We start from the raw sequence: 23,142 nt of genomic DNA, 5'->3' as shown, positions 1-23,142 counted from the left end.
CTCGGTTTGGAAGGCAGAATTAGGTGCCCTGGGTCAGGGTGTATCAAGGTTCCTTCCCCACTCTGAACTCTAGGGTACAGATGTGGGGACCTGCATGAAAAACCCCACAACCTTATTTTTACCAGCTTAGGTTAAAGCTTCCCCAAGGTACAAACTATTTTACCTTTTGCCCCTGGTCTTTATTGCTGCCACCACCAAGCGTCTAACAAATACATAACAGGGAAAGAGCCTGCTTGGAAACGTCTTTCCCCCACAAATCCTCCCAAACCCTACACCCCCTTTCCTGGGGAAGGCTTGATAAAAATCCTCACCAATTTGCATAGGTGAACACAGACCCAAACCCTTGGATCTTAAGAACAATGAAAAAGCAATCAGGTTCTTAAAAGAAGAATTTTAATTGAAGTAAAAGAATCACCTCTGTGAGATCAGGATGGTAAATACCTTACAGGGTAATCAGATTCAAAACACAGAGAATCCCTCTAGGCAAAACCTTAAGTTACAAAAAGACACAAAAACAGGAATATACATTCCATTCAGCACAACTTATTTTATCAGCCATTTAGAATCTAACGCATATCTAACTAGATTGCTTATTAACCCTTTACAGGAGTTCTGACCTGCATTCCTGCTCTGGTCCCAGCAAAAAAAACACACAGAGACCCCTTTGTTCCACCCCTCCAGCTTTGAAAGTGTCTTATCTCCTCATTGGTCATTTTGGTCAGGTGCCAGCGAGGTTATCTTAGCTTCTAAACCCTTTACAGATGAAAGGGTTTTTTTCCTCTGGCCAGGAGGGATTTAAAGGTGATTAGCCTTCTCTTTATTTTTATGACAGGGTGTGGGAAGAGTTTTTGGATCTTCTCACCTAAAACAATGTTAGCATGGAACCATTTTCCTAGGATGTTGAAAACAGCTGCTCCACCCCTAAATACATGGAGTGCTTATAATTTTTTCTTGTTCAAAGTATCAAAGTAAAAAACTGTTTTGTAACAACATAAACAGGAGGCAGTTTGATCTAGAACAGTAGTTTTCAACCTTTTTTCATTTGCTGACCCCTAAAAAATTCCAAATGGAGGTGTGGACCCCTTTGAAAATCTTAGGCACAATCTGGGGACCCCCGGTTGAAATCCAATGTTCTATGGTAACAACAACCTTTCGCAGATCCCTTAGACGTAGTCTGCAGATCCCCAGGGGTCTGCAGACCACAGGTTGAAAACCACTGATCTAGAAAATAAGATATTTCAGTAAGTATTAAGTGGTAGCTATCCTTAATGATTTAAAAATAATATACAATAAAAATAAAAATATATGTAAAATAACAAAATAAATTAATATTTTGAGTATTATACGTCATTATATGATGTAATATTATTATGTCGGTAGCAGTGAATTATAACACATGTCCATATTATGACAGCTTGACGTAATGTTAGATGTCTTCAGATGCATTACTACTGATGTGTCATGAAATACTGTAAAAATAATAAAAGTATTCCAAAATTAAGTTTTTTAAATGTAATTATATTTAAATTTAATTTAATTAACTCTTAAAATAACATTTTCCAAAACAAAAAATGTTCAAATTAAATTTTGGGGGGCAAATTTTGTTGAAAGGGATATGATTTCATGAAACATTCTTATTCAATCCAAGTAGCATTTTTTGATGGAAAACAGCTTTGTTTAAAATTTTGGAGCAGCTCTACTGTGCTCTTGACAGAAGATGCCATATTTCATCTTAAATCTGCTTTCATCAATTATGCCATTTGTTTACTTTTTGTATTTTATTCAGATTGGACAGTGAAAATAGATTAGTCACTTTCATTTTTGCTGTTAGGGTATTTCATTTTCTGGCTGCCATTTACCAGCAAAATGCTACAGTGTTTCAGCTGCAAACATTTCAGGGAAACGTTCAAATCCAAACCAAACTGTTTCATAATTTTTTTTCTAAATCCTATAAATATTTCTATTAAAATTTGATTTTTTAAAATATATATATATTTTTAAATCTAAATGGTGGCTCTAAAAGTATCTAAAATTTTCCCTTTTACATCAATTATTTTAGAAGAATTATAATTGAGAGCAATATAAATCTAGTAGCTGAAACACTGTCACACTGGTGTAGTTTGTAAAGTCATGTGTTAAATAAGCCGAAAATGACTGACAACTCAAAAACTGGATTCTTGAATCCCAGGGCTGATTAAACCTGGTGAAATTGTAAACAAAAAGAGGTCTCCATTATGTTTGTAGCTGTTTCCAGCACTTCATACTTAACAGGCATTCTAGCTTCAGAGTGATGTGCAGGCAGAGTGACAACCCTGAAATCTTACTTTAGAGATTATCTGGGACATAGATAATTTATTTTTATAGGCCTTTTTTTCCTTTTACAAGTAATTCTTACATCTCGTATTGGCTGTAGGCAACTGCTTATTTGTGTACACATTGTTCAAAACTCTGACACCCATGTGGCGCTTAGCCACTCACCAGACTGGCTGCTGGATCCAGTGTGTTTTAAACCTCCAGAGTCGAGTCACTGTCCCAGGGTTGGGGTCCCTGGGCACACTCTTGGGGTGCAGATCTTCTATCTGGCACCTCTTCCTGAGAGTTTAGATCACATAGCCCACTGCCCAGTCCCTGGAATCAGTGCTGACCCCTCATATTATCCTGTATCTGAAACACACCTTCACCTAGAATCCCACTGAAGATGTGAGCCTTCTGGATTATAGTTTAACTTTCTCAAGGACTGAGCAATAAGGTGGTGCACATAGCCATACAGACTTTTCCCTGGATTCTACAATGCTATTAATCACGTGAGAAATACACAGCTCTAAAATAATAAACCCTACATGCATTTCCTATGTCAGTTTCCTCACCACTCCAGAGCATTCTTTGGGATGGGGTCAGTATTGAATGGCATGTAAATACAAGAGTGGCAGCCAAAACAATTACATTAATAAACTGGAAGAGTGAGACAATTCTCTACATTGATTTGCAGATTACTGTCCTTCTGGATGTTGTCAAGGTTCCTCCCCCACTCTGAACATTAGGGTACAGATGTGGGGACCTGCATGAAAACCTCCTAAGCTTATCTTTACCAGCTTAGGTCAAAAACTTCCTCAAGGTACAAAATATTCCACCCTTTGTCCTTGGATTGGCCGCTACCACCACCAAACAAATACTGGTTACTGGGGAAGAGCTGTTTGGAAACTTCTTTCCCCCCAAAATACTTCTCAAAACCTTGCACCCCACTTCCTGGATAAGGTTTGGTAAAAAGCCTCACCAATTTGCCTAGGTGACTACAGACCCAGACCCTTGGATCCTGAGAACAATGAACAATCCTCCCAACACTTGCACCCCCCTCCCCTTTCCTGGGAAATGTTGGATAAAAAGCCTCACCAATTTGCACAGGTGACCACAGACCCAAACCCTTGGATCTGAGAACAATGAAAAAGCATTCAGTTTTCTTACAAGAAGACTTTTAATAGAAATAGAAGTAAAGAAATCACCTCTGTAAAATCAGGATGGTAGATACCTTACAGGGTAATTAGATTCAAAACATAGAGAATCCCTCTAGGCAAAACCTTAAGTTACAAAAAAGATACACAGACAGAAATAGTTTTTCTATTCAGCACAATTCTTTTCTCAGCCATTTAAAGAAATCATAATCTAACACATACCTAGCTAGATTACTTACTAAAAGTTCTAAGACTCCATTCCTGGTCTATCCCCGGCAAAAGCAGCAGACAAACAGACAGAGACCCTTTGTTTCTCTCCCTCCTCCCAGCTTTTGAAAGTATCTTGTCTCCTCATTGGTCATTTTGGTCAGGTGCCAGCGAGGTTACCTTTAGCTTCTTAACCCTTTACAGGTGAGAGGAGTTTTCCTCTGGCCAGGAGGGATTTTAAAGGGGTTTACCCTTCCCTTTATATTTATGACAGATGTAGTGAAATGTTTGAGAACTATCTTCATTCCGTTCTCACTAATAAAATAGCATTACAATCTCATCTGGATTTCCGGACTTCATATGAATGCTGCTTGGATCAGCATAAGCTCTGAAATGGATTTCCACTAGGAAAACCCCTACTGCTCCCTGGCCCTGAAACACCCTTTCCCAAACCTTGGTTGCTCTGATATGATTGTTCCAAGAGAAGAAACAGAGAGAGATAGAGTCTTTGTCTATTGTAAAAAGAAAAGGAGTACTTGTGGCACCTTAGAGACTAACAAATTTATTTGAGCATAAGCTTTCGTGAGCTACAGCTCACTCATGAAAGCTTATGCTCAAATAAATTTGTTAGTCTCTAAGGTGCCACAAGTACTCCTTTTCTTCTTGCGGATACAGATTAACGCGGCTGCTACTCTGAAATATGTCTATTGTAGGCTTCATATCCTCAAGTGCCCTTTTACTCTTTTAAATAGTTGCCTCTTTAAGACCATTTCCTGGGTGACTGACCTGATGCCATCTAATAACGACCCTATTTTTTCATGAAGAGGCCTGTGGAATTCTTTGAGCTTGCTTAGTGGTGTCTTTATGACAACAATTATAGAATAAAACTCCATGTTTGTTGTGGTGGAATAAGATATAGAATATTAGGGTTCAAAGAGACATCAGGAGGTCATCTAGTCCAATCCTCTGCTCAAAGCTGGACCAACACCAACTAAATCATCCCAGCCAAGGCTTTGTCAAGCGGGGCCTTAAAAACCTCTAAGGATAGAGATTCCACCACCTCCCTAGGTAACCCATTCCAGTGCTTCACCACCCTCCTAGTGAAATAGTTTTTCCAAATATCCAACCTAGACCTCCCCCACTGCAACTTGAGACCATTGTTCCTTGTTCTGTCATCTGCCACCACTGAGAACAGCCTCACTCCATCCTCTTTGGAACCCCCCTTCAGGTATTTGAAAGCTGCTATCAGATACCCCCTCACTCTTCTCTTCTACAGACTAAATAACCCCAGTTCCCTCAGCTTCTCCTCGTAAGTCATGTGCCGCAGTCCTGTTGCCATTAGAAAAGGAGATAGTAAATTCCCTCTACTGAACAGTAATTTGCCCATATGGCTGGTGAGCCTAAGTGGACATGAAAGTAATTTAATGTTGAATTAGGCCATTGATATTTATGAATTTTAATTTTAGCATTTTTTCCTTCTTTCTGCTTGTTGCTTTATTGAATAAAATGGAAAAATCTGTAGACAGATCTATATGGCCTGATCCTGAGCCACTCTGTGTCTGGATGTCCGTTACAATGATCAGGACACACATATGGAAGAAAAATAGATGGATATTCATATAACGTGATTGGGTCTCTAATATGTGAAGTTTTTCTACTCAGTGTTTTTATTATGCTTTTTTGAGAACAAGACCATTGGTTTTACATTACGCCTGTTTGTAGCCCTTGTTTGCACTGTAATTATTCCTGACACCAGGCATTTCCAGGTGGTTCACAAGAGCTGATCATACACATTTGCTGTTTTGTACTTTGCATCACCCTATCACAACCAGGATTTACGTGGTAAATATTTAACATCAGGAACACTCAGTCCTTCTTGGTCTCATCTTATATTTATTAAGCTACTTTAGCAGACATTTCTCAGTTTGAGATCTCAATTAAAATAAAAATGGACAAAAGTAACTTATCGAATGTTAACAGACTCACTATCCTCCAAACAGGAGAATTATGAAAATATATTAATTCCCTAAAATTATTATTCAAATATTAATTTTTATTTCACAATTCCTTTTATCTGTTTCATTCCTTTATTTCTGGTCGTACTTATCTATTGCCCTTAAAGAACTTGACAAAATAAAGGCAAAATTAAAAAAAGTGTTAGTGATTCCCCGTTAGTTCAATATTACTGAAATATAAATAATACAGGACTAGATTAAAGTTTTAGCCTCAGCCCGGAGTGAACGGCAGCGTATAGCTGTGCTTTCAGCTGATAACCGACAGCCTCACGCTGCATGAAGGGTCCCCCAACGATGGAAAGTCTGTTCGGAGGGAGGCTGTGAAGGTGCAAAATGCATACAGTACCTGCTCCATAATGAGCCTTGAGCCAGCACAACTCCAGAAGCAGTGACACTCCCAAAGGATGGGATGCTTGCATTGATTCAATACAGTCCCTGGACAGCTTCAGTCAGCCAGAATTAAAAGCTGCTCTCCCCTAACAGAATCCCCACTGAAATAGCAGTGCATAACCCCCCTTCTTTTTGGAAGGCTAATCATTGAGTGTGCAGTTTCTCTCTCTAACGTTTGGTGCTACGGTGCCTCAGTTTCTCTGTGGCTGGTTAAATGGATTTTGGTAATTTTGATGCTTTGGACCTCCCTTCCAGAGGGAAAAAAAGAGCCCAGATGAAGGCAAATCCAAATGAAACAAGTTCTTCTACCTTTAGGGGCTAGCTCAATTGGCTTGTCCTCCTTTAGCAGATAGTTTTTTTTGACCCTCAGGGCAGAGGTTTCTGCACTACCTGCCTGTGGGCATTATGAGGCATTGATCTACAAGCCGCAGCCCTGGACCCTAAATCTTGGGGTCTGTCCTAAACCCAAGATTACCTTGCTGTATAGTTTCCTAGAGCCACTTGCAACAGTACCCCTCTATGGTTAGACCTTTTATCTGGCCTTTCTCAAGCAGTCCTCTGTAAGGCCTTGCCCAGGCTCTGTCTCATGCTTCTGCCCCACAGGGAGCCTTTCCCCAAACCCTGGTTACAGGAAAACTCCTTACAGCCCTCCCCCTTACTGAAAACAGGCTTCCTTTTATATGTCCCAGCAGACCTGGCTCTCAGTCAGTTGTTCTTAGTCACATGGTTTCAGAGAAGAACTCAGGCACAGCTCAGAGCTGAGAATTGAATGCTTAAATGCTTGTTAGCCCCGAGACAATCCCACATGGGAAGCAGCTGCCCAGAATTTGTGTGTGCAGTTTGCATCCACCTGTGGTAGTGAAGGTGTATGGACCCACTGAGATCAACCATGCGCTTCTAATGCAAGCAGAACTCCTATTAGATTTGCCTGTGCATGGACTACAGAATTGGATGTGTAAGGAGTTAGATATATAATGAGAGCTATGCTAATTCAGTATTTCACCACTGTTCAACAGTAGACACCACAAATAAGCCTTCAGTCTAATGAGCAGAATGAATGCATAATCAGAGGCATAGAATAAAGCAGCAGTATCATCTTGGTCTGTGACCCCATCAGCTCTCAAGCTAAGCAGGGTCAGGCCCTGGTCCTCATTAAATCTCTAAAACTAAGTTGAGCAGGGATGTTCCTCGTCAATATTTTAATGGAAATCCTAAGGTTCTTCACTCACCTGCCTAAAATATTGTGTATTATTATAATTATTGTTTCTCAGTTGTGTAGAGCAAGGTGTTTTACAGATACATAATAACTAAAGTGACTATATATTTTGGTTTGATAGGACATCCTGATTTTTCATATACTGTTCTGATGTCCAGGGAACTTCTTTCAGGACACCTGAAATATGCTGGGTTTTTTTATTGTATCACTTTTTCATCATACCTACAAAATGTTTATTTAAGACTTATTGCTATGCCAAGGAGAATGTGCTTGCTGGGAACAAACAGTCCAGTGGAATGACTTTTGAGTTTGATGAACAGTGGCTGGGGTGAAGGGAAAAGTTGAATGAGTGTAGACTCCTATCAAACCTGTTCTTTTTCTCAAAGAAAATGTTAGACACTTGGTCAGTGTTTCATGATAAACTCCCTCAGAAAACCAGTACTGGAAAAAAATTCTCCATACTGAGAAATAAGCATATGTTGCTGTTGAGTCAGAAACTAGCAGTAGCAATACCAGACCAGCACACATTTATAGGTGTACATTTGTAGGACTGTTCTAATACCTAGACAAATCCTTTCCCCCAGTCATCCCAGTTTTATTTTGAAAATATGGTCACTTCAGTAATAGGACAGTTGTCCTGAAGAGTTTATATGCTAATGAGATAAAATACATGCACTTGCTGAACGACAGCTAATCAGAAGACATGCAAAGGGTGCCATGCCCCCACCTGTTCATCTCCATAGCTGAAAGGGTTGGACCCTCCTTACATGGGTGCTCTGCCTCCACTGTAGGGTTACCAGTGCAGGATGACTGCCATGTTTCACCCCAGGAGTGGATACGTTTCAGTGACATGGGGGGAGGGAGCAACGTTTCTAATCTCTAAGGATGGAAGGAACTCTAAAAGGTATTATTATTATTATTATTTAGGGCCTTAAGGGTTCGGGTTTTGAAGCAGAGAAAAACTGAAAAATTTGTCAGGGCTCAGTCTGGGAAACAGAGAACCCCGTGGGATTAGCAGGAAGACAGTAACTCAGCAATGAGTTAGAGCTTTTTTTTCCAGAAAGCAGCTATAATAATAATTAATATAATCAAATAATAATAAATATTCATAGCACCTATATTTCAAGCGCGGTACAAACAGTAACAAAAATACTATAATCCTTACAACACATTTGAGATTATAAATGAGAAATAAGGACTATGAGGCAGAGAAATTAAGAGTGAAATCAGGATGATAAAAACCGATGATCTAAAAAAATTTGACTTTTTTAATATAAATTGGGGATTTTGTAATTTAAATTGGATTTTGAAAAATTTAAGTATTTAAAATTAAATGTGAAGTTGCAACCTATGTTAAGGTCTAAACTTTTTAAAATCTTTTAAAATAATTTACATTAATGTTGGGATTCCCTCCAAAACCTCTTTCCAGTTGGCTACCCAAAAACTCCAGTTCAACTCCACGTTTCATCACACAGGTATTTTTATTTGGCATACAGCAAAGCTATGCTGTGTTGCTCAGACTCAAGTGTAGGAGGTGGGTATAGGGCATACCACACATCCAAAGTTACACAGAAAACCTCTTCCTTTATATACATGTACACATCACATTGCATTTACTATACTGTGCATCACATTTTGGGATTGACTTGGTTACTTTGTAGAAACCAATCCCTGTACAGCATGCTCTTTCCATGCATTCATGCATGATCTGACCTCTACCTTATCTTACATTTAGACTCGTTTATTAATACCAGGATGTTCCTGCTGATCTTAGCTAGCTATCCTGACTCCAGCATAATGATTGTTATGGCAACTTAACCTTCCCAATGATGCCCATTAAGAAGTGAAGCAAGATACTTATGTCAAGTCAGGCCTGCAATTAAATGCGAAAATAATATTGATCAGTACACGTTTGCTGTCAAGTTTTGAAGAAATACAACACACTAAACTGGTGGAAATCATTGGTTAAGAACCTGGAACCACAGGTTTTTGAAGTACTGAACCTGTTTTTGACAGTAAGTGTAGAGAAAATATTTTAAACATTTCAGTTTATTCATCTGGTTCAGTTCAATTACGTGTTCACTAAGAACGTAAGAATGGCCATACTAAGGTCAGGCCAATGGTCCATCTAGCTCAGTATCCTGTCTTCTGACAGTGGCTAGTGCCAGATGCTTCAGAGGGACTGAATAGAACAGAGCAGTTATTGAGGGATTGATCCATCCCCTGTCATCCAGTTCCAGCTTCTGGCAGTCAGAAGTTTAGGGATACCCAGAGCATGCAGTTGCGTCCCTGACCATCTTGGCTAGTAGCCATTGATGGACTTATCCTCTGTGAGCTTATCTAATTTTTTTAACTCAGTTATACTTTTAGCTCTGTAGGAATGTGTGGCCATCCCTTCCCTTCAGTCTTGGAAAGAGGCCACACCCCCTCGGGCTCGGGTCCCTACCAAGGCAAGGGTTATTGGGGCAATTAACAGTCTCTAAGACCCTGGGTGTCTAGCCAGGTCAGGTGACAAGCAGTCCAGGGCCATGGTCTCAGGTGGGGCAGGGCAGAAAGTCTAATGAGCTCAGGCCGTCAGGCAGGGTGGGGCACCAAACAGTGAAGGGGGCTCAGGCCCTCAGGCAGAGCAGAGTACAAAACACACGTCCTGATGTTCTGGCTCTTGCGGACAGCAGACAAACACAGGCCTCTTGGCCTAGAGTGGGGAGGTTGCCACCCCAAGGGTGGGATTGGGAGCAGAGGAGTAGGGGAACCTGGGCCCAGCCCAGGGCCCTAACAGTGGCGTAGAGTTCAGCCACTGGATCAGTGGGGATTCAGCTGAAACATGCTGACCTGGATTCAGGCAACGACACAACCAGACGATAGTCTAGTGTTCCAGGGCAACTTCCTACATGCCCTTAAAGTGTATCTGTGGCTCGAGGTCGTCCGCAATCTCCCTGGGGTAATGGCAGTCCTAGCAGCTCCTTGGCGTCCCTGGTGGCAGACAGCTTTGGCAACTTCTCCAGGTCCTCGGCACTGTAGCAGTCTCTGTCTGGCTCGATACACAGCAGTGGACGAGAGGCATCCATCACCTCCAGCGGATCCAACCCAACTGAGCTTCAGGCCCCACCATTTATACTTCTTGTCCTTACCCCTCTGCTTCCAGAGGGGTGGAAAGGGGTTCCTCCCTGTCAGTCTCGGAGAGTGGCCATGCCCTCTCACTATAGGCCCTGAAAACATCCTCTGGCAACGATTTCCACAGGTTGACAGTGCATTGTGTGAAGAAGTACTTCCTTATGTTAGTTTTAGGGCTGTGAAATTATTAAAAAAATGAATTGCTATTAATCACGAGATGAAAAAAATAGTTGCAGTTAATTGCAGTTTTAATCGCACTGTTAAACAGTGCGATTAAGTGGATGTTTTCTACATTTTCAAATATACTGATTTCAGTTACAACACAGAATACAAAGTGTACAGTGCTTACTTTATATTACTATTTTTGATTACAAATATTTGCACTGTAAAAAAGATAAACAAAAGAAGTAGTATTTTTCAATTCACCTCATATAAGTACTGTAGTGCAATCTCTTTATTGCGAAAATGTATAATTTTTTTTTTACGTAACTACACTCAAAAATAAAACAATGTAAAACTTTAGAGCCTACAAGTCCACCCAGTCCTACTTCTTGTTCAGCCAATCGCTAAGACAAACAAGTTTGTTTACATTTACGGGTGATAATGCTGCCCACTTCTTATTTACAATGTCACCTGAAAGTGAGAACAGGCGTTCACATGGCACTGCTGTAGCCGGCGTTGCAAGGTATTTACGTGCCAAATATGCTAAATGTTCGTATGCCCCTTCATGCTTCGACCACCATTCCAGAGGACATGTTTTCATGCTGATGACAGGTTCTGCTCGATAACGATCCAAAGCAGTGCAGACTGATGCATGCTCATTTTCATCATCTGCCACCAATGGAAGGTTGATTTTCTTTTTTGGTGGTTCAGGTTCTGTAGTTTCCGCATTGGAGTGTTGCTCTTTTAAGACTTCTGACAGCATGTTCCAAACCTCATCCCTTTCAGATTTTGGAAGGCACTTCAGATGCTTAAACCTTGGGTCAAGTGCTGTAGCTATCTTTAGAAATCTCATATTGGTACCTTCTTTGTGTTTTATCAGATCTGCAGTGAAAGCGTTCTTAAACTGAATAACATATTCTGGGTCGTCATCTGAGACTTCCATAACACTAAATATATGGCAGAATGCGGGTAGAACCACAGAGCAGGAGACATACAATTCTCCCCCAAGGAGTTCAGTCACAAACCTGCAGGGCTCAAGTAGTGTTTCTAGCTTTTGCAGTTTTTCGAAATCCTTACTTGTTGGCACTGATAGTTTTTGCTTTTGAAGAGCTAATGTGGCTGTGATAGCAGCTTTATTGCAAAGCAGGTGCTGAACCATACCCAATGTGGAGTTCCATCTGGATGAAATATCTTGAACAAGAGGTTCTTGTTTCTGTCCCTTTGCAGCTTGTTGTATTCCTAGCTCTGTACTGTTTATTGGACTGTGTTTGAAATGGCCCACAAGTTTTCTACATTTTTCCAGTATGTTTTCAAAACCACCATCACTGAGCGCGACTGTAATGGATCGTTGCAGACTGTGAGCGATACATGTCATGTGTTCAAAAGGCAAACAGTTGTCTGCTGCTATCATATTATGTGCACTGTCAGTACTAATTGTTGTTACTTTTTCCTGAATATTCCATTCTTTTGCAACATCCAAGAAACACTCTGCACATGATTCAGCATGTCTCTCTTCAGTATGCATTACTGTTAAAGCAAATGACTGCAGTGTCCATGAAGCATCAATCAGGTGTGCTGTGACTCCAAGATAGCTGTGATTGCTCAAGGATGTCCAGTGATCACCAGTCAAAGCAACAGCTAGTGCATTTTTCAAAAGCTCCAACTTGGTAGTCTTCTCGTTGTTATATAGATCATGTATTCGTGATGCAATGGTTCCTTCAGAGGGCAAGGTGTATAACTGATTGGAAGATGCAATTTGAATAACATCTCTTAGCCCTCTGTCATTTACAATGTTGAGTGGTCTGCAGTCCATAGCTATCCACTTTGCAATAGCATTGGTTAAGGTGTTGTACTTTGTTTGATCCATGGGCTTGTAGCGATCCTGAAACTCTGCAAGCGTACTCTGTTGCGGCTGGATGGATTCATTTGCTGTTGGTGGGTTATCTGTAGCACAAGAACTGGAGGCAAAAGCATGTTTAGCACGTAGGTGATACTGCAGACTTGAAGTACTTCGATGGTATTGGAACTCAGCCTTGCAATAGCTACAGATAACTGTTCTTTTATCCAGAGAACCATCTGAAAATTTTTTAAAAATAAACCTCCCATTCAAAAGACCTGATCTTTTGCTGCTTTGCTCCATTAACTTTTTCTGATATTTAATCACTCAGGAGCACAAGAACACAGTAAAACTGTGCCAATGTCTGGAATAATTCAATACATTCTATATAATCAATATATATTTGTGTCTTAGCTGTTGATATGGAAAGATTTTACCTCAGGATTTTAGCATTCAGTAGGGGAGTGAATTGTGCAGGAGGCTTTTTTCCCCTGCTGCTGCTGGATTAGCCTTTATTATTTATATATACTATTTTGTATGTGTCTCCTTTACAGGAGTCTTGGCTCCTTGAAGGGGTAAGATTTTTATCTGAGAAAGTCAGTATTCTGGAGCTGGGAGAGGTGTGAGTTGTGCAGGAGAAGGGTGGATTCTTGATGCTGCTCCTGTTGGGTTGGGTTTCTTCTGAGCTTGTCAGGCTCACCTCCTGTCCAAAGAGGAAGAGTTTCATCTTAGAAATCTGCATTCATTGTTCGGGGGGACAGGAAGGGTGGACTGGGGAGGAGGAGAAAAGGACAGGGAGGAAGCAAGTAATCACTTGTGCAGGAGGAGAAGGAGGGAGGTGTCCTGCTGCTGCTTCTGGAAGGGTGATTTCTGATACTGGGCTCATCAGGCTTCCCTGCTTTTAGAGAACTAGGTAGACTCCGTTCAGCTGAGTGAGCCCTTGTCTGCAAGGGAGGGTGGATTTTACTGCAGGGACTTGGCATGTGCCAGAGGAGGAGAGGCTGATGCCGGGAGGCTGAGCTCACCAGGCCGCTGTTCTCTATGTGGTACTCCTCACTTCCCCCTCTCAGGAGTCCTGAGCAGTCCCCTTCAGCAGCAGGGCCAGCCTTAGGGAAAATGGCACCCTGGGTGTACTTGTATTTTGGTGCCCCTGGCCGCCATGGGCATCCCCCCATTACCCTGGCACCCATGGGCTCCCCATCCCTCCGTTACCCCTGGTCCGCAGGGGTTCTCCAACCCCCATTACCTGCAGGCCCTGCTGCCTCCCCCCAGTGCTTAATTTGTATTGAAAGAAGTGGCAGGGTTCAGTCCTGGTCCAAATTAAGCACTGGCTGGGCGGCAGGTGCTGGCTGGGCACCCAGCTCTGAAGACAATGCTGCTGCCAGCAGCAGCCCAGAAGTAAGGGTGGCATGGTATATGGTGTATTGCCACCCTTACTTCTGCACTTCTGCTGTGGCTCATGGTGCCTGGCACTCAGCCTGCAGCTCAAGGTGGGCTCCATATTGTTACCCATGGCCATGTCGCAGCCCTGTGGTCACTCCTGCCTCACCGGGGGTGCCATTTCAAATTCTGGTTTGGCATGAGTGTGTGTGTGTGTGTGTGTGTGTGTGAGGAGGAGGGGAAAGTGTGTGTTAGGGGAGCCCTGTCTCTTTAAGCAGAGCACTCAGGAGCCTGAACGCTTTTTCAGCCAGCCGCAGCTGGTGTCAGCAGCACTCACTCCTGAGCCAGCAGCAGCAGCAGACAGACTCACCCTATTCCCGGAGCCCAGCTCAGCAGCAACTGGGTAAATGGGGGGGGGGGGGAATACCCTGACATCAGCCCCTTCCACCTCCTGCTCCCACTCTACGCAGCAGACAGGAGGCAGATTCTTGGTCTGGAGCAACTTGGCCAGGGGCGGCTCCAGGGGCGGGGAGGAGGCAGAGCAGCAATGGAGCAGGGCAGTGGGAGAAGAGGCACCTCTGCCCCAGAGGCAGCAGTGGCGCTCCCTGGGTGGTGGCCCCCCAGACCCACACCTAAGCCCAGCCGTGTCCAGCAGGGAGGGGATGGTGCAGGTGGCGGGGGGCTGGTCTCCTCTTTCCCCCCTGGAAGGCTTTTAACTGACTCTCCCAAATCACCCACAGACTGGAGGACCGGGTCATGATTGATAAGTGCAGCAGGAAGAGGGGGAGATGGCTAGAGACACCCAGGGATGGGGTCCTGTGGCAGTAGTTCTAAAGTGCCTTTTCCCTGCTTTGCGACCTTGTGACTGCTGGCTATTGCCCTTACCCCTCCCCTCATATCAATAGATCGTTGTGGGGGGAGGGAGCGCATCTGGTCTGCATATTATGGAGTCTCTTGTGTCTGGCTGCCTCCTGCTGGCTGCCACAACCAGTGCCTCCCTCCCCACCGGGCCGCCGCCTAGTCCCATCTCCAGAGGTGTGTCAGTAACTCTTGTTTAAAAAAAAATGCGTTAATTTGTTTTAAGTTAATTTCATCCGTTAATTGACAGCCCTAGTTAGTTTTAAACCTGCTGCCTACTAATTTCATTGGGTGATCCCTGGTTCTCGTGTTATGCAAAGGGGTGAATAACACTTCCTTCTTAACTTTTTCCACACCATTCAAAACTTTATAGATCTCTATCATAGTCCCCCTTAATTGTCTCTTTTCTGAGATGAACAGTCCCAGTCTTTTTAATTTCTCCTCACATGGAAGCTATTCCACACCCCTAATCATTTTTGTTACCTTTCTCTGTACCTTTTCCAATTTTAATCTTTTTTGAGCTGGGACGACCAGACCTGAATGCAGTGTTAAAGGTGTGGGCATACCATGGATTTATATAGTGGCATTATGGTATTTTTTGGTCTTATTATCTCTCTCTCTTCTAATGGTTCCTAACATTCTGTTAGCTTTTTTGACTGCTGCTGCACACTGAGCAGATGTTTTCAGAGAACTATCAACGATGACTCCAAGATCTCCTTCTTAAGTGGTAATAGCTAATTTAGATCCCATCATTTTGTAAGAAAATTTGGGATTATTTTTTCCAGTGTGCATTACTTTGCATTTATCAACGTTAAATTTAATCTGCCATTTTCATAGAATCATAGAAATTTAGGACTGGAAGGGACCTCAAGAGGTCTTCCAGTATAGTCCCCTGCACTCAAGGCAGGACTAAGTATTCTAGACTATCCCTGACAGCAGTGGGGGATTATCACATGGGCCAATGGGGCCAGTGCCCAGGGTTCAGTGCCAATTTAGGGCACCCGGAAAAGTCTCCCCCTCCTGCAGCCCTGGAGTTGCAGTGGGGGCGCTGAGCTTCTTTAGTCTCGGGGCTGCAGCGATGGGGGCTGGAAAGGAGTGAGTGGGGGAAGGGGCGGAACGGGGTGGGGTCATGGCTGCAGGGGAAGGAGTAGAAGGGGCTGGGGCTGTAGGTGAAAGTGGGCAGAATAGGAGCAGGACCACAGACCCAAGGGATGGGACGAGGCCACAGTTCTGGTGCCAAGGCCCCCACTTGCTCCGGATCAGGGCCCCAGGAGACATTAATCCGTCTCTGCGTGACAGGTATTTGTCTAACCTGCTCTTAAAAACCTCCAATGACGGAGATTCCACAACCTCCCTAAGCAATTTATTCCAGTGCTTAACCACCCTGACAGTTAGGAAGTTTTTCCTAATGTCCAGTCTAAACCTCCCATGCCACAATTAAACCCCATTGCTTGTTGTCCTATCCTCAGAGGTTAATGCCAAAAATTTTCTCCTTCCTCCTTCTAACAACCTTTTATGTACTTGAAAACTGTTACCATGTTCCCTCTGTCTTCTCTTCTGCAAACTAAACAAACTCAGGTTTTTTCAATCTTTCCTCATAGTCATGTTTTCTAGACCTTTAATAATTTTTTGTTGCTCTCCTCTGGACTTTCTCCAGTTTGTTCACATCTTTCCTGAAATGTGGTGCCCAGAACTGGACAAAATACTCCAGTTGAGCCCTTATCCGTGCAGACTAGAGCAGAAAAATTACTTCTTGTGTCTTGCTTACAACGCTCCTGCTAATACATCCTAGAATGATATTTGTTGTTTTTGCAACAGTATTACATGCTGACTCATATTTAGCTTGTGATCTATTGTGACCCCCGATCCCTTTCCACAGAACTCCTTCCTAAGCAGTCATTTCCCCTTTTGTGTGCAATTGATTGTTCCTTCCTAAGTGGAGTATTTTGCATTTGTCCATATTGAATTTCATCATATTTACTTAAGACCATTTCTCCAGTTTGTCCAGATCATTTTGAATTTTAATCCTATCCTCCAAAGCACTTGCAACCCCTCCTTGCTTGGTATTGTCTGCAAACTTTATAAGTGTGCTCTGTATGCCATTATCTAAATCATTGATGAAGATATTGAACAGAACTGGATTCAGGACCAATCCCTGCAGGACCCTACTTGATATGCCCTTCCAGCTTGACTGTGAACCACTGATAAGTACTTTCTGGAACCAGTTTTGTTGTCCGTTCACTCTATTTTGTGAGATCCCTTTGTAACTCTTCACGGGCAGTTTTGTAGTTAACTATCTTGAGTAATTTTTAGGGCTGTCACACGATTAATCGCAGTTTTAATTGCGCTGTTAAACAATAATAGAATACCATTCATTTAAGTATTTTTGGATGTTTCCTACATTTTCAAATATATTGATTTCAATTACAACACAGAATTCTAAGTGTACAGTGCTGACTTCATATTATTTTTGAATTCAAATATTTGCACGTAAAAAAGGTAAAACAGTATGAAGTGAATTGAAAAACACAAGTACTATAGTCCAATCTCTTTATCATGATGTTCTATCTCTTGCGGACAGCAGACAAAGTATGCCTCTTGGCCTAGAGTGGGGAGGCTGCCACCCCAAAAGTGGGATTGGCAGCAGAGGAATAGGTGAATCTGGGCCCAGCCTACTACACCAGGACCCAGCACAAGGCCCTTACAGTGGCAGACTGTTCTGCCACTGGGTCAGTGGGGATTTAGCCGAAACGTGCTGACCTGGATTCCTGCAACGACAGCTAGACATAGTCTACTGTCCCTGCGCTATTTCCTACACTCCCCTTAAGGTATACCTGTGGCTCAGGGTCATCCTCTGTCTTCAGTGTACAGTGCTCACTTTATATTATTATTTTTGATTACAAATAACTGTAAAAAAGATAAATAAAAGAAATAGTATTTTTCAGTTCACCTCATACAAGTATTGTCGTGCAATCTCTTTATCGTGAAAGTGCAACTTACAAATGTAGAATTAATTTGTTTTACATAATACTGCACTCAAAAATAAAACAATGTAAAACTTTAGAGTCCACAAGCCCACTCAGTCCTACTTCATGTTCAGCCAATCGTTAAGACAAACAAGTTTGTTTACATTTACAGGAGTTAATGCTGCCTGTTTATTTACAATGTCACCTGAAAGTGAGACTAGGCGTTCACATGGCATTGCTGTAGCTGGCGTTGCAAGGTATTTATGTATGCCCCTTCATGCTTCGACCACCATTCCAGAGGACATGCTTCCATGCTGATGATGGATTATGCTCGATAATGATCCAAAGCAGTGTGGACTGATGCGTGTTCATTTTCATCATCTCAGTCAGATGTCAGCAACAGAAGGTTGATTTTCTTTTTTAGTGGTTCAGGTTCTATAGTTTCTGAATTGGAGTGTTGCTCTTTTAAGACTTCTGACAGGCTATTTCACACCTCATCCCTTTCAGATTTTGGAAGGCACTAGAGATGCTTAAACCTTGGGTCGAGTGCTGTAGCTATCTTTAGTCATCTCATATTGGTACCTTCTTTGTGTTTTGTCAGATCTTTAATGAAAGTGTTCTGAAATCAAACGACCTATGCTGGGTTGTCATCTGAGACTCCCGTAACACAAAATATATGGCAGAATGCAGGTAAAACCACGGAGCAGGAAACATACAATTCTTCCCCAAGTTCAGTCACAAATTTTATTAACGCATTGCTTTTCTGATGAGCATCGTCAGGATGGAAGCATGTCCTCTGGAATGATGGCTGAAGCATTAAGGGGCATATGAATGTTTAGTATATCCAGCACTGAGTGGACCTGTAGGCTCTAAAGTTTTACATTGTTTTGTTTTTGAGTGCAGTTATGTAACAACAACAAAATCTAAATTTGTAAGTTGCACTTTCACAATAAAGAGATTGCATTACAGCACTTGTATGAGGTGAATTGAAAAATACTATTTCTTTTATCATTTTTACAGTGCAAATAGTTGTAATAAAATAATAATATAAAGTCAGCACTGTACACTTTGTATTGTGTGTTGTAATTGAAATCAATATATTTGAACACATAAAAACATCCAAAATATTTAAATAAATGGCATTCTGTTATTGTTTAACAGTGTGATTAAAACTGTGATTAATTTTTAAATCAGGTTAATTTGTTTTGAGTTAATTGCTTGAATTAACTGAAATTAATTTACAGCCCTAGTAATTTTGTACTATCTGCACCTCTTTTCCAGATCATTTATGAATATGCTGAACAGCACTGACCCCAATACAGATCCTTGGGGGACCCCACTATTTACCTCTCACCATAATGGAAATTAGCCGTTTATTCCTACCCTTTGTTTCCTATCTTTTAACCAGTTACTGATCCATGAGAGGACCTTCCCTCTTATCCCATGACTGGTTACTTTGCTTAAGAGCCTTTGGTGTGGGACCTTGTCAGAGACTTTCTGAAAGACCAGGTACACTATATCAACTGGATGACCCTTGTCCACATGCCTGTTAGCCCCTTGAAGAACTGTAATAGATTGTATCAGAGGGGTAGCTGTGTTAGTCTGGATCTGTAAAAGCGGCAAAGAGTCCTGTGGTGCCACAGGACTCTTTGCTGCTTGTAATAGATCGGTGAGGCATGATTTCCCTTTACAAAAGCCATATTGACTCTTCGTCAACATATCATGTTAATCTATGTGTCTGATAATTCTGTTCTTTACTATAGTTTCAACCAATTTGCTTGGTACTGAAATTAGGTTTACCAGCCTGTAATTGGCAGGATTGCATCTGGAGCCTTTAAAAAAAATTGTGTTATATTAGCTATCCTCCAGTCCTCTGATTTATACAATAGTAGTTCGCAGTTAGTAGTTCTGCAATTTCATATTTGAGCTCCTTCAGAACTCATGGGTGAATATCATCTGGTCCTAGTGACATATTACTGCTTAATTTATCAATTTGTTCCAAAACGTCCTCTACTGGCACTTCAGTCTGGGACAGTTCCTCAGATTTGTCACCTAAAAAGAATGGCTCAGGTGTGGGAATCTCCCTCACATCCTCTGTAGTGAAGAGTGATGTTAAGAATTAATTTACTTTCTCTGCAATGGCCTTATCTTCCTTGAATGTTCCTTGAGGGTGCAGTGGGTCCACTGATTGTTTGAGAGGCTTCCTGCTTCTGGCATATTTTAAATAAACTGTTGTTTTGTTTTTTGCTAATAGCTTTTCAAATACTTTTTTTGGCCTGGATAATTATGCTTTTACACTTGACTTGCCAGAATTTATGCTCCTTTCTATTGTCCTCGGTATGATTTGACTTCCAATTTTTAAAGGATGCCTTTTTGCCTTCTCACTGCCTCTTTTACTCTTTTATTTAGCTATGGTGGCATTTTAAAAAAATCTTCTTACTGTTTTTTTTAATCTGAGGTATAAATTTAGTTTGTGCCTCTGTTATGGTATTTTCAAATAGTTTCTGTGCAGTTTGCAGGCATTTCACTCTTGTACTGTTCCGTTTAATTTCTGTTTAACTAGCTTCCCCATTTTTGTGTAGTTCCCCTTTCATAGTTAAGAAACCAATTGGAAGTTGAGAAAGCGGGAAAGCTTGTTTTCCTCTTCCAGTCTATGAGAGGATGAGATATACTAGTTCTAAAATCTTGAAGCACATGGTGACCAGAAACAATCTTTTCAATTCACTAATTACAGATAATATTTCCTTTGGTTAATAACTCAGGTTTAAACGCAAATCATATTCTGAGAAAAAAAGTTTATATATTCAGCACATTTAGGATAGTTTATTTAATTTAAAAATTAAAGTGCACAAAAACAGCAATTTAAACTGAATTTGAATTTCTAGCCAAATAAAACTTGACAAAAATTACAGATAATAATTGTCATCTGGGACACAAAAAATTAATCATTCACCATTTTGTAACATCATCAAAATGTAAAAATTAAGCATCTGAATAAATGCTGATGAAGTGAGCTGTAGCTCAGATAAATTTGTTCGTCTCTAAGGTGCCACAAGTACTCCTTTTCTTTTTGCGAATACAGACTAACATGGCTGCTACTCTTGAAACCTTAAATAAATGTTTATCCTCCTGGTTATCAAAGAGAAGTACCAAATTTAGTGTAAATGTTATATTTAGTTGCAAATCGACATGTTTTAGTGGTTAGCAACCAATGAGAATCAACCTTTCATTTGCAATATAACTAAAAAGTACAAATGTACAATATGATTACAATCAAAGATCAAAATCAAGATTTCCTGCTTTTTGATTTAATTAATTATTAAAATAGGTGATTTAAGTCTATCCAGCCTGGGGTCAATCCTCTCCCCTTCTCCACAGCTGTGTGAGGAAGCTGAAACCGCTGCAGAAACTGGTGAAGGCCCAATGTGTGTAGGGGGAATGGGATATATGGACCCCATGCATGATGGACATGGCTAGTTGGAAACCATGGAGCTGAGGCCCTTGAGGACTTCTTTTCTTGTTAGTTTCAGAAAAGTCTTTGAAGCTAAGGTCAGGCCAGGAGAAACTGAACTCATGTGGACACAACATTATCTATTAAACCTCTTGTCTGCCAAGAATTGACTAAACCTCCTTACCCCTGCAAGGGGTGCACATAAACGGTAGGGGTAGGGCACCCGTACCTCTACTCTGTGTCCTTTTGGGAAGAATTCCATTTTCCATCAGTACTACAGGATTTCCCCTGCATCAACACCAGTTAGACAGAGAATCATAGCTCTGATTAGATCTTTGAAGCTTTCTGACTCCCAGCACTGTTCAATCTCTTACACCATCATGTTTTGGTGAACAATGCAAGAATTTAGTGAGAGAACTGTTCAGAATTATTGTTTTGAATTCAGTATTTTTTCTGTAAGTTAACAGATGGACCTGTACAATGATAGAAAAGGGAACTAGAGTACACTTGAATATGATCACCCACTGATGTTTGTTCACCCTTTATTAAGAGGATTATTTAACTGTGTAGGATTGCAATTTAGGCTGTAGCATAACATTTTCATTGCATTATTCAATCATTTATGATTCTGGGTTGTGCAGTTTTGATTTTTAAAAGATACCTAAAATGCCAATCTAATAATAATATATCTCGTCAACCAATGCATGATTACAGTGAAAACCATGGAAAAACAGTTCAGAACGTGAAAGAAAAATTATCACCAATAATAATTGAGCCGCAATAAATTATGTTTTAATTCAATAGGGGCACATCTCAAGCCCTTCTAGAGGAGGCAGGCGTCCAAAAAAACCCCAAGTTGAAAATATTAGCAGGCATTTATATCGTCACAGTTTCCTGATCCAAGAAACACTGGAGTCTAGAAGGGCTGAAAATGGACTCTACAAAATAAAGAATACTAATATATAACAAACCAGATTGAGAATAACATGCCACGAAAAATTACTGCCACTAAAATCATACCCTGGGTTGGAGCCAGATTACACAACGCAAGGACTATTGTAAATCTCCATCTTGAATCAGCAAGTATAGCCATTGTTTTCCAACCAGGTGCACTGGCAAAGCCCCAAACATCCTCAAGCAGGAAATGCAGAGAAACAAATAGGAAGGCACACGATCCCGCATCAGCTCCCCAGCACTTGTGTGCGAGGGTCGATCCTGAAGATTTGTTTACCAAATCACCAAGTGTAGACTAAACTGCCACCATTTAAGCATCTCATTTTCCCACTTCCTCTAACAGGGTAGGGAATCCAGAAATGGCACCGCCGGTTCATGTCCCTGCACTGCATCATTTTTATTCCCGGCAGTGATTCGGTTCTGCGTAGCTGCTGTCTACTCTGTTTATTAGAAAAGATAAACAGGCATAAAGGATATAAACGGAGATCAAACGTTTGTTTACTGAAGCTGTCTCAGCGAAGAGCTGCTGAAAACCGCCATTTGTGCACCCAGTGATTGGAGACGAGGCCGTTCGGAGAAACACACATCCTCTCTCCTTCCCTCCTAATCAATGCATTTTCTCTGGGAATTGGCTACTCTGATTAGAAAACTAGGGCTAGAAAAGGGAGTCCCGGAAGATCGCGGGTACAGGGGACTTACCAGGGTGTGGTTTCGGAAACCTACTTGCAGTAACAAAGGCTCAGCATCCTGCGTTTGTTGGTGGGGGTTTTTTTTTAGACAGAGTTACATTAATGATTTAACCAGCAGCCTGGTGATGGTAAATCTTTTCCTTGGCCTGGTGGGGGAGCCAAATGCTATCAGTTTGTAACCGGGAAGCTTTTTGTTGCTGCTGGGTTTATTGTTGGGCAAGTCCGAGATCATTTGTGAGCTGGTTGCCTGACCGCAGGCCACACTTCTTCCGCATAAACCCTCCTAAATGCAGTGTCACTAAATCAGGATATTTTGGGAGTACCATCTGTGGAGTTACACACATACCCATATAAATATACAACGATGGTGAGCGACCTATTTTGTTCAGTATTTTTATTTCTCTGTGGGGTGTTCGTAAAACACTCCAGGCGGACTGGGCTGGCTGTATGGCGA

At 41.5% G+C, this 23,142-nt stretch overlaps 2 protein-coding genes across 13 annotated transcripts in view; one reads left to right on the top strand and one right to left on the bottom strand.

The window, feature by feature from the left end:
• DST (dystonin) overlaps nucleotides 1–23,142 on the top strand; it is a 485,843-nt gene that overhangs the window by 56,560 nt on the left and 406,141 nt on the right. The window lies entirely within an intron of this gene.
• On the bottom strand, nucleotides 8,740–22,788 carry LOC125634460 (E3 SUMO-protein ligase ZBED1-like). 3 transcript variants are annotated; one of them, XM_048845241.2, is made up of 3 exons: nucleotides 22,699–22,775; nucleotides 22,066–22,439; nucleotides 8,740–13,093 (listed from the first exon to the last, which is right to left on the bottom strand). In XM_048845241.2, the coding sequence occupies exon 3, from the start codon at nucleotides 12,691–12,693 to the stop codon at nucleotides 10,936–10,938; it is 1,758 nt and encodes a 585-aa protein (XP_048701198.1). In that variant the 5' UTR covers nucleotides 12,694–13,093; nucleotides 22,066–22,439; nucleotides 22,699–22,775; the 3' UTR covers nucleotides 8,740–10,935. The 3 variants fall into 3 exon arrangements, with proteins under 3 accessions (XP_048701198.1, XP_048701199.1, XP_074982591.1); XM_048845242.2 differs by lacking the exon at nucleotides 22,066–22,439 and having other exon boundaries at nucleotides 22,699–22,788; XM_075126490.1 differs by lacking the exon at nucleotides 22,699–22,775 and having other exon boundaries at nucleotides 22,066–22,681.

This window comes from Caretta caretta, chromosome 3, assembly GCF_965140235.1.
Source record: "Caretta caretta isolate rCarCar2 chromosome 3, rCarCar1.hap1, whole genome shotgun sequence".
NCBI classification, from domain to species: domain Eukaryota; kingdom Metazoa; phylum Chordata; order Testudines; family Cheloniidae; genus Caretta; species Caretta caretta.
This window is presented reverse-complemented; position numbering and strand designations above follow the sequence as displayed.